General features: G+C 49.4%; 1 protein-coding gene across 1 annotated transcript; it reads right to left on the reverse strand.

Annotated features, from left to right (window-relative positions):
- Positions 1-179: 179 nt before the first annotated feature.
- ARMC6 (armadillo repeat containing 6) lies at positions 180-13,908 on the reverse strand. Its single transcript, XM_014545751.1, has 7 exons — positions 13,740-13,908; positions 12,358-12,440; positions 5,269-5,842; positions 3,396-3,541; positions 2,405-2,536; positions 1,892-2,029; positions 180-903 (listed from the first exon to the last, which is right to left on the reverse strand). The coding sequence occupies exons 1-7, from the start codon at positions 13,864-13,866 to the stop codon at positions 691-693; spliced, it is 1,413 nt and encodes a 470-aa protein (XP_014401237.1). The 5' UTR covers positions 13,867-13,908; the 3' UTR covers positions 180-690.
- Positions 13,909-15,107: the final 1,199 nt, after the last annotated feature.

The raw sequence follows: 15,107 nt of genomic DNA on the forward strand, positions 1-15,107 counted from the left end.
ATATATATATATAGTTACTATTATTATTATTGATTTGAGAGAGAGAGGAGAGGGAGAGTGAAACATTACCAATGAAAGACACATCAATTGGCTGCCTATTACACACCCCTACTGGGCAGGAAATTGAACCAGCAACCTTTTGATGTATGGGACAACACTCATCCAACTGAGCCACACAGTCCAGTGCAAGCAAGGTCTTTTTATTACCACACAGAAATGGCTGGCCTGGGGCCCCAGAGATGGACCAGCCTCAGTCCCTGCCCTCTGGCCAGGAAAGCAAGGTATCTTCGACCCATTTACAGGTGAGAAAAACAGGAGCAAAGCAAGAATGGACGTGAAGAGGCAGAAGCGAGATCCCTGCCCCACTCTGAGACTGGCCAGTGTGTCTGCCATATTTCAGATAGCCCTTCACCCCAAGCAATGCTGAGAAGGTCCTTCTGGTAGGAAAGGGCTTGGGGGAGGGGCCAAGATGGGTAATACTAACACTGTTGGCTGGTGATGGGAGCACAAGACCCAGTGTAGATGCCTTACCAGTGCTCCCTTTCTACCCCCAAGCTTGTACCTGGTATCCATCAGAAAACAGGTCTCACTGAATTGGGGGAGGAATCTGGGAGGCAGAGAGGCTGGACATGGACCTCCCCATTTCCTGAGTCACACGACTCACCCAGAGTCGCAATCTAGGAGGCTGGGTCAAGGTGCCAGGTTGCCCTTCTGGCCGGTCCACAGCTCTCGGAGCTCTACATGGCACCCCAGGTCCCGCAGGGCTGCCTTGGCCACGTCCTCGCAATCTTGGTGAGCAACGCGGGCCTGCACAATGAGTGCTTCGGCCCCCAGGTCCAGGATGAGCTGTGAGAAGGCCTGGCTGCGGGCCACTAGGTTTCGGATCAGCATGCAGGCCTGTTTCTAGAAGGGAGAGAAGATGAAGGCTGTAGGCTGGTGCTTAAAGTCCCAAGGTAGGATCCACTCTGATCTTGGGGTTATCGTCATAACACAATGATGACCACAGCCATTATTCGATGGGTGCTATGCTATGGCTCATCAGGCCAGATGCATCCCTTCACTTCATCTTCTCCACAGCCCAAGGCATAGCTAATCCATTTCCCAGGGTGCCCAAAGGTTCAGCAGGTGGGGCTGATCGCTCAGATATGGTCCTTTAGTCTCACAGAGAGTCTGGCAGGGGCCCCAGAGGAAGAGGGCAGCAAGACAGAGGAAAGAGGGGGTGTGCACAGAGCCCATCTGTCAATTACATTGGTACTCCTTCAGTATACCCTGCATATCTGCCATGTGTGGGTACCTAAAAGCACCCCAACAAGGCTTCCACCATCAGTGGATGAGTAGGTGAAGTGTGGGGACTTCTGGCCAGGGTGGTCAGAAAAGGACAAGGTAATGGGCCAGCCAAGGGCATGATGTCCTGGAAGGGGCAGGAGAGCAAGGCCCTACAGGAACCACAGCCTGGGCTATCTAAGGATCATGAGGCCCCAGTGCTGGGGTGCATGTGAGAGGTGGGAGAACCAGGGACTGCAAGAAGCAGTGTGGGTTTCAGGCCACAGTGTACGCATGGCTCCGTGTATAGTTCAGCCCTGAAGACTCCCCAGTGAGGCGGGCAGAACCATTCCAAATCCAAGCAGAGCCCCACTGCTCTCTCCCATTCCCTCCTCCTCCCCAGATTCCTACAAAGAGCCTAAAAGAAAATATCAAACACAGAATAAAGGAGCAGGGACAGTATACTCTGGAGGATGGCATGTAGCTGCAGAACTCTAGGAGCTGGGAAGGAATAGGAACCTAGAAGGCTTGGGCCATGATGGGAATGGGGACAGGGACAGGGACAAGGAGAGCCTGTCTGGCCCCCCTTCTGCATGCGGGCTTCTGCCTCTCCTACTTCCTTACCCACCTGCACACCAGCCTCCTTCGGGTGTGCCTTCATCGCCTCCAGTGCAGCCAAAGCACCACCGCCCTCTACAATAATCCGGCTGTTCTCGGGCTTGCGCAGGGCCAGGACACACAGGGCTGCACAGCTCTGCTCGCATACCTGCAGGATGGGTCACAGGAATGGCTGAGACCAGGCCAACAGACCCCCAGGCGAGTGTCCCAAGACCCCACTTGAACAGACCACTATCAGTTCAGGTGTGTACCGGACCAGCAATAGCAGGAACAGTATCAGGATGACAAAAACATCAACCAAGCTCTTCTGTCCCACTTCCCGCTCTGCTTACCCTGGCTCTCACTCACCAGACCCCCCTCCACCCTAACCTTGCCTGATCCCACCCCTTGCCCACCCTCATTCTCCCTGCCCCTCCCCCTCCCTCATCTCTAGTTGAGGAAATGGAAAGAGCATCACACAGATATAGTGACTGAGCTGGGATTCCAGATCCACTGCCCCACCTCATGAGCCCCTTGGAGGTACCTGGGGGCTGGCCAGGTGCCGGGTCATGGCAGCCACAATGGACTCTGTCCCACCTGCACGGACAATGGCATCCTTCACATCATCATTGCCTGCAATGGCCCTCAGGGCACTCAGCACTTGCTTCACAAGGTCCTATATGGAGGGCACAAGGGGGTCACACCCTGGTGCAGCCAGCCCCCCTCCCCGCTGCACCAGGTGCTAACTGCTAAGTTGCTGTATTGTGGGAGGGGGTCTCGAAGGTAGGTCTGGGGCTGTTCAGCAGTCTGAACAACAGCTAGGGCTGCCCTGGGGCACAAAGGCGGCATGTGACAGCTGGGTTACTATTCATTGTATAGAGAAGGCAGGGGAAGTAGACCTTGTTGTTCCAATGACTTTTCCCCCACCCCCCACAGAGGAAGCATTGGCTCAGGTCAGCAATCAGAATACCAGGTCTCCTTGGCCTTGGCTGCAGGCCCAGGGTGGGCAGTGATTGACTTGACCGGCTGCTGTCACTGGCCGGGTCAGGATCCCTAGCCTTAGGCTGGACATGTGGTGAGGGGGTTGATAAGTCACTGTTACATGAAATAATGATGGTCAGGGGTCCTTGACCTGTTATACAGAGAGGAAAGCCCAGGAAGTGAGGGGTAGGCCTCACTCAAGCATCACACAGCTGAGCTGAGGTCTGGGTTAGCCCTGGCGACACCCACTCCTGTCCCTCCTACTCCTGGAAGAAAATATAAAGATACTAGAGGACAGTAAGAAAGAGTGGGATGGGTTTGTCTGCCCCAAAACTTTAGTTCCCACCTATGGGTCAATGAGAAGTAGAAATACATTTTGGTTTTGGAATCAGCACACGGGCCAGGTGTGTCCTCACACAGGCTTGTATGGCTGGCAGGAGCCCAAAGGGACAAGTTCCCTGAGAGGCTGGAGACTTTCCCAGGCATGGAGAAAAATGTCAAATTGAAATCAGGGTGAGGGGACGTTGCACTTTAAGACAGCTCTGGATGCCCACCTGATGGTTGTTGCAGTTGGCCAATAGGGCCACCAGGATGCCAAGGCCCCCGAGGTCTACGACCTCTTGACAGAACTCGTTGCGAACAGTCAGATGGGACAAAGTGCTGCAGAGCTCACTCAGGACGCTGGGGTTGTCAGGGAACGCTGCAGAGAGGGAGGGAGAGGAACTGTGGGGATGAGGAAGGAGCAGAGGACCAGCCACAGCTCGGAGCCAGCAGTCCTGGTTCGAATCCTGCTCCACCCTCTGCCTGGCAAGGTGGCTTCCTAAACCAGGAGAGCCCCAGTGAACACCATGGGCAGTATGGACCTGCAGTGCCCCCTTCTGGCAACTGAGGAAGACACTGGATGCCCTGCTCCCCCCACCTCTTCACCATGCCCCAGCTAAATACCAGACCAACTGATGGTAATACCTAAAAAAAGAAAATCATAATAATGCCATAATAAAACATCCGAGACTATTTTTATGATTTTGGGGTGGGAATGACCTTTCTAAGTATAACAGGAAACCTAGAAACCATGGAGAGACATACAGAGTTGACAGGGCAGAACTGAACAGTTGTGAAGACCAAGCTCAGAGGCACAGGGAGGAGGCTGCACTGCCTCTCCTGGGGGAGGGGTGGAGAGCCATAATCTATGCAGAGTTAATGTGATAGTCAGTTCGTGTGCCCCAGTGACTCCATGGGCACTAATCTGATGTGCCATGAAGGTGTTCTCTAGACATGGTGCTATCCATCTGCCTTTAAGTAAAGGAGTGGACCCTGGATGGTCTAATTAGCTGAAGACCTTACCAGAGAAACTGAGGTCTTCCTGAGGAAGAAAAAGCACCCCTGTGGAGTGTGGTGTCAGTTCCTGCCCCACGGATTTGACTCGAAAGCCCCATATTAGCCAACTCCTTGCAATAACTCTTTATACCCACATATCCTACTGGTTGTGTCTCTCTGGTAGAACCCTGACAAAAATGAGCTCCTGTAAATAAACAAGAAAATGCAAATGACCCCTCAGAAAAGCAGCCTGACTTCCAAGATGATCAAGATCTGTTTCCACTCTCTCCAGGGGTTTGGAGGGGAGACTGAGGCAGGCCCATCTCTCTGGCAGACAAGGCAAGAGCCGGTGGGGAAAGGGAACTCATTCTTCTAGCACAGCCGTGGGCAAACTACGGCCCGCGGGCTGGATCTGGCCCGTTTGAAATGAATAAAACTAAAAAAAAAAAAAGACCGTACCCTTTTATGTAATGTTTACTTTGAATTTATATTAGTTCACACAAACACTCCATCCATGCTTTTGTTCCGGCCCTCCGGTCCAGTTTAAGAACCCATTGTGGCCCTCGAGTCAAAAAGTTTGCCCGCCCCTGTTCTAGCACCTTCAGTACACCAGACCTGTCAGGCCTTTTTTGGTGGATGCAGTGGATGGGAGCTGGTGCTTTGAGGTCTGAATGTCAGTGTTACAACCTCCCATGACAGGCTCATGGTTACCCTGGAGTCAGGAACACATATGTGCACAAGAATTTGTGGCCAAGTGTGAACCAAAGTGTGAACTGCTACCTGGGACCAGCCATAGTGAATGCCAGCAATACTTCCCCCATCTTTGGGAAACACCCTTGTTTTCCCTTTGGGGAGCTCTTCCCCTCTCTCAATCTCGTTGGACAGAGCTGAGTCCCCTCCCCAAATGGCTTTAGATATGTCCACAGGACTTGGTCCTGGCCAATGAGTGCTGGCTCTCCTGGAACAACTAGGAGTAAGGATACTGTTCCATAAGGGCTACCATGCAGGTAGGATGAAGCCAACAGAGGCAAGTGGAGCCTAGAGCCAGCCATGCCTATGCCTGAAGCAGCTCTAGGCCCTGACTCTAACTCTTACCACACCTGTTCCTACCTTTGGCAGCCTCGATGAGCACCTTCAAGCCTCCATTCTCCTGCACAATCAGCTTGGCGTGGTCGTGGGCATTGCCGAAGGGCACACGAATGTCATCATCAAAAGTCATGATGCGGAGGGCCCAAGAGGCCTCCCTGACCACATCGGCACAGCGGCTGTGCCTGACGATGGCACCAGTTAATAGGGGCAGCACCCCAGCCTTCACCAGACTCTGCCGATTCTGCTCATGTTTCAGGCAGGCATGGCGTATGCAGCGAATCCCAGAGCAAATCAGATCAGCTGCATCGGCATGCTGGTCCAGAGTGGTCACCAGCAGCTTTAGGCCCTGGGTGTCCAAGAGGTCGGGCTGGCCATTGATCAGTGCTGATAGGGCATTGAGGGCCTGGAGCAGAAGTCCTTGGTCACCCGCTGCAGCCAGCTTCCAGGCAGCAAGTAGAATGGGGTAGGCACCCTTCTGAGCTGCCAGAAAGCGGCAGGCCTTGTGCTGCTTGCATTGCTCACAAAAGCGGGTAAGTTGTGCTGACACCTCCTGGGGGTAATAGCAGGCCACGGACTCCTGCAGGTCTTCCAGGATCTAGAAAACATGGGAGAAACCTCAGTGTCATCTCAGCCCAAGGAGGGCCACAGTGACAGTGCTGTACCCCTGAGGTCTGGGCCTACACTGGAAGTTCTGTGGGGCCAGTTCCAGCCAAGTCAGCTTCTATGCCTGTGCTTTTAGGAGCCTTGAGTTTCACAGGCCACATAGAAGTCAAGGCCCAGGCCTCTCAGTGTCCTTGCCAAGGAGCCACACATACAAGTGCAGATGTTTTAAACATCCCAGCCCTGGCTGCCACTACATGTGAGGTCCCAAGCAAAACAAACTGTCCAACTGAACTCAGTCAACCCAGTAGAATCATAAGAAACAATGAAATGGCTGTTGTTTGGGGTTGCTTCTTATGCAGCCATAACTAACTGATACACCCTCCAATGGCCAGCTCTCCAAAAAAGGTGAAAGCCACCTTCGCTAGGCCTGCCCACACCATGTTTCCTATTTGTCTCTCTCATTTACTCCACAAATATTTACTGAGCATCTGCCAAATAAAACCATACTGTACACACAGCTGATTCACTCAAATTCAACTCTAAGCACCTGGGGGGAAATAATAATGAAAGAAAACAATCTGAACAGGACAGACAATCTAGCTGCAATTCAACTCTATGACCTCAGTGCCTGCCTGAACAGGAGCCTTAAGACAAACCCATACACACCTGTCAAAATGACTGTCATCAATAAATCAACAAACAAGTGTTGGTGAGGATGTGGAGAAAAGGGAACCCTTGTGCACTGCTGGTGGGAATGCAGACTGGTGGAGCACTGTGAAAAGCAGTATGGAGTTACCTCAAAAAAATAAAAAACAGAACTGCCTTATGAACTAGCAATAACACTTCTGGGAATTTACCTGAAGAAACCTGAAACAATAATTAGAAAGAATATATGGATCCTCATGTTCAATGCAACATTATTTACAACAGCCAAGATTTGGAAGTAGCCCAAGTGCCCATCAGTAGATGAGTGGATAAAAAAGCTGTGGTACAACCTGGTTGGTGTGGCTCAGTGGTTGAGGGTTGACCTATGAACCAAGAGGTCACAGTTTGATTCCCAGTCAGGGCACATGCCCAGGTTGTGGCCTCAGTCCCCAGTAGGGGGCATGCAGGAGGCAGCCAATCAATGATTCTCTCTCATCATTGATGTCTCTCTTTCTCCCTCTCCCTTCTTCTCTGAAATCAAGAAAAAATATATTTAAAAGTAAAATAAAATATTATACCCTCTATATATAAAATATTATTCCAGAAATTAGGAATATTTTTGAATACATATTACAATGTAAATTTTTGGCCAGATTTTATTTATTTGTTTGTTTGTTTTGTTTTGTGTTAATCCTCACCTGAGGATATTTTTCTCATTGTTTTTCTTTTAAAAATATTTTTATTGATTTCAGAGAGGAAGGGAGAGGGAGAGAGAGAGAGAAACATCATTGACCGGTTGCCTCCTGCACGCCCCACACTGCGGATCAAGCCTGCAACCCGGGCATGTGTGCTTGACTAGAATCGAACCTGGGACCCTTCAGTCCACAGGCCGACACTCTATTCACTGAACCAAACTGGCCAAGGCCCCATTGATTTTTTTAGAGAGAGTGGAAGGAAGGGGGAGAGACACACACAGAGAGAAACATCGATGTGAGAGAGATACATCGATTGGTTGCCTCCCGCACGCACCCCAACCAGAGCCATGAGGTAGAAGCCACAATGTTTGGTAACTAATGGTTTGTGGAGGAGGACGTGAAGACCTGTCTAAGACATTTCCTAGGTCTGTGGACTGAGCAGATGGGATGGCATTTATTAAGATATGGGATACAGGAGGAGGACCAGTTTAAGGAAGCAAGACTCATTTTTAGACACGCTGCATTGAGGTGTCAGTGGAGCACCCAGATGGAAGTGTGTGGTGGGTAGTTAGAAGTCAATGTTAAAAATTTAGGAGAAAAGTCAGGGCTGAAGATACATGCTCGAGAGTCATCTGCTCCTGGGTGGTAATTGACATCCGGAGAAAAGAAGAGTTACCAGGAAAAGAGTTAAGAAGAGAAGGTGGATGAGAACAGGCAGATCCTGGTAATCACCCTATTTAAGGTTGAGCAGAGGAAGATGAATTATTAATGGAGTCTATATTAGTGACCTGTTTCTGCTATAACAAGTCACCACAAGCAGTGGTTTAAAACAACACAGCTCTGACCGGTTTGGCTCAGTGGATAGAGCGTCAGTCTGGGGACTGAAGGGTCCCCCGTTTGATTCTGGTCAAGGGCATGTACCTTGGTTGCGGGCACATCCCCAGATGGGGGTGTGCAGGAGGCAGCTGATCGATGTTTCTAACTCTATCCTTCTCCCTTCCTCTCTGTAAAAAAATCAATAAAATATATTTAAAACAACAACAACACAAATTTATCATCTTAACCTTCTGAGGATCAGAAGTCCAAAATAGGTCCTATTGCACTAAAGTCCAGGTGCTGGCAGGGCTGTGTTTGTTTAGAGGCTCTAGGGGTCCTCTTTTTACTTATAAGGACCCCTGTGATCACCTTGGGCCCGCAGTCACCCCCAACTGCCCTCCCCTGCCAGCCATCTTGTGTCCACATGGGGGCAGCCATCTTGTATGTTGGAGCGATGGTCAATTTGCATATTACCTCTTTATTAGATAGGATATTAAAAAAAAAGGCTGTGGTACAGCCCTGGCCAATGTGGCTCGGTTGGGCGTCGTCACCTGCACCATAGGGTTGCCGGTATGACTCTGGGTCAGGGCACATGCCTGGGTTGTAGGCTCGATCCCTGGTATGGGCATGCAGGACCCAGCTCATCAATGTTACACTCTTACATGGATTTTTTTTTCTCTCTTTTTCCCACTCCCTTACTCTCTCTCTCCACCAAAAATCAATAAAAATATTTTTTAAAGAGCCTTGGCTAGCTCTGTTGGTTGAGAGTCGTCTCAAGCAGCAAAAAGTCACCAGTTAGATTCCCAGTCAGGGCACAGGACCGGATTAAGAGCTTGATCCCCAGTAGGTGGCGTGCAGGAGACAGCTTATAGATATTTCTCCCTCTCTTTCTCTCTCTCTCCTTCTCCCTTCCACTCTCTCTAAAATCAATAAAAAACATATTTAAAAACAGTATTTTTAGGTTCTAGTCAAGATGGCAGTGTAGGTAAAAGTGGTACTTGCCTCCTCCCACACCACGTCAAAATTACAACTACAGAACAACTACTAGTATATTCAGAACTGCCTGAAATCTGGCTGAATGGAAGTCCTACAACTACGGAATTAAAGAAGAAGCCAGAAAGATAAATACCACACGATCTCACTCATTTGTGGAATATAAAGAACATTATAAACTGATGAACAAAAATAGATACAAAGAAGCATCGAACAGACTGTCAAACTACAGCAGGAAGGCAGGAGAGGGTTGGTGGCGGGGGTAAGAGATCAACTGAAGGACTTGTATGCATGCATAACCAATAAGCATAACCAATGGACTCAAGACACTGGAGGGGTGGGGGAGGTAAGGGCATGTGCTGGGGGCTAAGGGAGGCCGGGGGGAGGTCAATGGGGGGAAAAAGGAGACATGTGTACTACTATTTGTAATACTTTAAACAATAAAATAAAATTTAAAAAAAAAGAAGCCACATCAAGATTGGTAGGAGGGGCAGAGATGTGGGGTGGACATGTGGGGCACAGGTGCGGAACCAGCTGGCCCCACACCCACGTGTAGTGGTTTAAAATTGGAAGGGATTATCTTGGCTGTGGAGCTTTCCCTATTGGAGGGAGGAGTCTCAACTTCACACCGGGCCCCCCAGCCCAGGGTTCCAGTGCTATGAAGAGAAATGCCCATATTTTGGGGCTGTCAAAACCAGCAGGGCCTATCTGGCATGGCTCAGTGGTTGAGTGTCTGTCTATGAACCAGAAGGTCATGGTTTGATTCCGATCAGGGCATATGTCTAGGTTACAGGCTCCATCCCCAGTCAGGGATGTACAGGAGGCATCCGATCAATGATTCTCTCTCATTGATGTTTTTATCTCTCCTTCCCTCTCCCTTCCTCTCTGAAATCAATAATAAATAAATAAATAAATAAATAAAAATTTTAAACCAGCAGGGATTGTAGCTGAGTTACATGGAGGTTGCTGTAGACCTAGGCAGTTCCTCTTAAAGGGACCCCACACAGGGTAGCAGCTTGAAAGAAACCAGGGACATACAGGGAGGAAATAACTTGTCTGGAATCAGGGCAAGAGCTGGAGGGGCAGCTTTCCCCCAGGCAGAAGTGCTGGCAGAGGCCACTGTTTCTTTGACGAGCCCTCCCCGCCATAGAGCTAAGAGGCATTTTCTTTTCCTCTCTTCTCTGACTAAATATAGAGTAATTGCAATACTAGTATTATGTGTTCTCAATGGCACTTGTGTCATATGCTTTTCAAGTTTCTTGTAGGGTTCCTGCTAAATGCCACAACCTCAGTTTTTGTTTTTTGTAGTAAAATATACATAAAGCCTACCGTCTTAACCATTTCTTATTACACAGTTGAGTGGCATTAAGTACATTCACATCATTGGGCAGACATCACCACCATCCATGTCCAGAAATTATCTTCCCAAACTGAAACTGTCTCCCTTAAACACTAACTCCCCATACTCACCTCCGCTAGCCATGGCCACTGGCACCCACCATTCTACTTTCTGTCTCTATGAATTTGACTACTTGTGGAACTCGTGTAAGTGGAATTTTGCAGTATTTGTCCTTTTGTGTCTGGCTTATTTCACAGAGCATAAAGTCAAGCATTTTTCATGCATCAGAACCACAACACACAAGCAGAGCTCAAGGGTGCCATGGTATGTGAGAAGGGTTTGGTTAAGCTGCAAGGTGAGAACAAGGCTAGGAGATTTGAACCCCAATGTGTGTGGAACCACTCATAGGAAAGGGTGAGAAGGAAGCTGGTAGGATGTATAGGACAGGGACTTTCAGATTTTACTATAAATGCTTGAGTATTGCTTGACTTTTTTATATTTGTTTATTGATTTCAGAGAGGGAGGGAGAGACAGAAACATCAGTGATGAGAGAATCATTGATAGGCTGCCTCCTGTATGCCCCACACTGGGGATCGAGCCCGCAACCCAGGCATGTGCCCTTGACCAGAATCGAACCTGGGACCCTTCAGTCTACAAGCCGACGCTCTATCCACTGAGCCAAACCAGCTAGAGTTGCTTGACTTTTTTATGCCAAGAACATATTCACATTCTTCTTCTGTAATGAAGAATAAAACTTTAAAACTGAAATTAAGAATAATAAAAGAGCAAAGGCTACAAACAAACTAGTTACCTACACTGCTAGTAGTAGACCTCCAAGCCATTCTCTGGGCTTGGCTTCCCGAGGAGAAGGACCTGGGTCTGGGTCCCAGCTCGGCCCCTCAATGGCTGTGACCATAGGTGAGTCATTTATTCTTGGGAAGCCTCATATTCCTGATCAACAAAATGGGCTAATCACAGATTGAGTTTTAACCACTAAGCACAATGCTGAGCACTTCGAAAGTACTTGATGACTGCTAGAGATCATTGTTACTGAGATCCTTCATATATAAAGGGCATCTACAAATCAATAAGAAAAAACAAACAAAACGATAAACCACCAAATAGAAAAACTGCCAGAAGACAAGCTCATTTTAAAATACACTCATCCTTACTAGCAAAGTCAAAAGAAAACAAGATGATTTTCACATAACCTCTATAAGGCAGGAGATGGTGAGGACTCTGAGGAAGGGAGAAATAAGCACCTTGCCCTAGTCAGAGCTGGGATCACACCCAGGGCTGCTCCTCCAACTTCTTCTTTTATCACTACACTCCCTTGCTGCCAGGAGAGTCATTTTACTCTCTTTGGATCTCAATTTTACCATCTGAAAAATGGAAATAATAATCCCAACCTTACAGGTGTCTTTGGGAGAATAACTGAGATAGCACAAAGAAAGCACCTTGCACAGAACTGAGTCCACAGCCTGTTCTCAATAAACACTAGAACCTTCTGTTGTTTTACAACAGCTTACTACTGTTTGATGGATGACCTTAAGGAAAAGACTTAACCACTGTAAGCTATACCTTCCTTGTTTGGGTTGCTGGAGAGCCGGGGCAGGCTCTGAGTCTCCATTTCCCAATCAGTAATTCAGGAACAATACCGCCTACTCTACAGGCCAGTTTAAGTGCTAAGGGGAAAGGCTGTAATGTTCTGGTAAATAGTCATAGATGACAGCCTTACTATGATCCCACTCTCTCTGAGCAAACTTGGTGGTCGGAAAGCTAAAAAGAGGCTCCTCCATGGTGCCCTCCACCCCCGAGAGACCCTCAGACATGGACTCAGGGAGCCCTAGATGCAAACTCAGGCCCACCTGTAAACGCTGGGCATTCCCTGACCTTCAGAGCCTATATGTGCCAAGTAGAAACCAGGGAAAAGGTGCCTCTGACAGACTATTACAAGGTGACGTGTATGGGAACAAGCATGTAAGGTCAGCCCTGCCCACATGGGCCTCTCCCTCCTACCTGCAGGATGTCGTGTATAGGCTCCTGAAGTCCATCTGCAGAGATTTTGGGTGCCATCTTTATAATGTTGCTGAGTTCGACCCCTGCAGAAGTGAGGAAACAAGTGACAGCCATCATCCCGATGGGCCTGCCAGGATCACACCTCATGTCCCTTCTGTTGGTCCCACCCACTCAGGAGGACTTCTGGGAGTTGTTTGGCCCAGCCAGGTGTTGCTCAGTGGTAGAGCATCGACCTATGAACCAGAAGGTTCGATTCCCAGTCAGGGTGCATGCCTGGGCACTCAATTCCCAGTGTGCGAGGCAGCCCATCAATGATTCTTTCTCATCATTGATGTTTCTCTCTCTCTCTCCCTCTCCCATCCTCTCTGAAATCAATTTTAAAAAATATTAAACAAAACGGGTTGTTTGTAGTGGTGTGGCTGGGAGGTTGGAGAACCTATAAGCCATGATAGGGAGCTCTCCCACCCCAGGACAGGCCACAGTGGGGGGCGAGGGTCATTTGACAAAGGGTGAGTCAGGGAGCTGGAAATGAACGCCGGCTCTATCACTTCAGATTAAGAGTTGGACTTCCCATTGGCCAAACCCAGTGAGATGCCAGAGGGCAAGGGAGACCAGGTATTCAGCCTCAGAGGTCAGAGGCTGGTGTCCTGGGCACAGAGTGGGATATAGTCAGTGGATAATGGCTGGAGGACTACCCAGAAGTATCCTTCCAGTGAGGGCAGGGATACAGCCAGGGTGAGGAATAACAGGAGCCCCAAGGGAGAAGGCTGTGGGATCCCCTCCCCTCTTAGCCCACCAGGCAGAATGTGCCTCTCGCTGCAGTGATGGCATGCAGCCTCACTACTGTTCTACTCCCATTGGCTGGGCAGGGCTGAGGAGTAAAGACCCACCCCCTTCACCTCGCACCTCCATATGGACATGGCTGCTAAGTCTGGGCCAAACAACTCTTTTTGAAACCACTCCCCTCTGTGGCCTGGTTTGAGCATGACACCTGTTTCTACAGGTAGGTGACTGACACCCACTTATGCCTTCTTGAGCTCAAGCCAGGATGTGAGGAGGCAGGTGGCCCTGTTTCTTGGGACCTGGTCAGGAAAAGTCTCTTCACTCAAGTGACAATTAAAATGAGACCCACCTTGAAGTATCCAGCCCTGCAGATGTCTGGGAAAGGCCCAGGCAAGTAGAGGGTAGGTGCCAGGGAGGTGAGAGCAGGTAGCCAGCCTGCCCAGGTCAGAAAATGGAGAGGGTACACAGCCCAGGACTGCCATGTCAGGTGAGGTGGGGCCACAGCAGGACAGCACTCTCACACATTAAGAGCAGTGGACCAGAGGGGACTGTCAGACAAAGAGCTGGATCAGCGTTGTGACGGAGCCATACCACCCTACCTTGTGATTCAAACTGCTCCACAGCCTCTTTCACTGCTTCCTCTGGCCCCATCTCAAACTCCTCGATGTTCTCACGAACAGCTGCATCAAAGGTCTCCTGGGTGATGCGCTTGGTGGCCATCTTCATCCCTTCCTCATGGGCTGTAGGCACCCAACAGATGCTCCTGAGCTGAGAAGTTAAGGTGAGAAGAAAGCTTCTTTGAGGGCAGTTGGGAGCCTGGCCACCATTTAAGGAGTATCTACTGGGGCTGCACCCAAACGAACATCTGGAAAAATTTTTACAACCTGGATCACAGCATAGGGTGATATCTCAACACCCCTAGAACTTCTAAAAGTGCAGAATAGGGCAGGTAGTTTACTATCTATCTATATAATAAAAGCCTAAGTACTGTTACAGCGGAACAACCAGAATGACCGGTCACTATGATGTGCACTGACCACCAGGGGGCAGACGCTCAATGCTGGAGCTGCCCCCTGGTGGTCAGTGAGCTCCCACAGGGGGAGCGCAGCTCAGCCAGAAGCCAGGCTCACGGCTGGCGAGTGCAGCAGCAGTGGCAAGAGCCTCTCCTGCATCCACGGCAGCGCTAAGGAGCAGGAGCCAAGCAGTTAGGAGCAAGGGGTCCTGGACTGTGAGAGGGATGTCCAACTGCCGACTTAGGCCTGCCCTAAGCCAGCAGGCAGACATCCCCTGAGGACAGTTGGACTGCAAGAGGGCGCAGGCCAGGCTGAGGGACCCCACTCCAGTGCATGAATTTCGTGCACCGATCCTCTAGTACTTTATAAGAAAGGGGGAATGTTGCCCTGGCCAGTGTGGCTCAGCTATTTGGAGTGTTGTCCTGAGCACCATAGGGTCACAAGTTAGATTCCACGTCAGGGCATGTACCCAGGTTGCAGGTTCCATCTTGGTCAGTGCCTTCATGCTGGGGAACATACAGGAGGCAACCAATCGATGTTTCTCTCTCTCCTTCTCCCTTTCGCTCTTTCTAAAATCAATAAAAACATGTACTTGGGTGGGTTAAAAAAAATTTTTTTAAGAAAGGGGGAATGTTAATATAATGCATGTCCTTATAACAAAAAATAGTAACAATAAGGGTAAAATAGTAGCTTAATAATATTATATTAAAGGATTATATTATATAAAATAGTAAAATAGTATTGTCATATGTAATTATATATAACTAGGGGCCCGGTGCACAAAAATTTGTGCACTGGGGAGGGGGTTCCCTCAGCCCAGCTTGCCCCCTATCACATACTGGGAGCCCTAGGGGATGTCCTACTACCTGCTCCCTGCTCCCCTTGGGGAGCAGGCCTAAGCCACAGTCTGGCCTCCCTTTGTGGGAGTCGACCGGGCTGATCAGGGGAAGGCAC

Source organism: Myotis brandtii, unplaced genomic scaffold (genome assembly GCF_000412655.1).
Source record: "Myotis brandtii unplaced genomic scaffold, ASM41265v1 scaffold421, whole genome shotgun sequence".
NCBI lineage: Eukaryota > Metazoa > Chordata > Mammalia > Chiroptera > Vespertilionidae > Myotis > Myotis brandtii.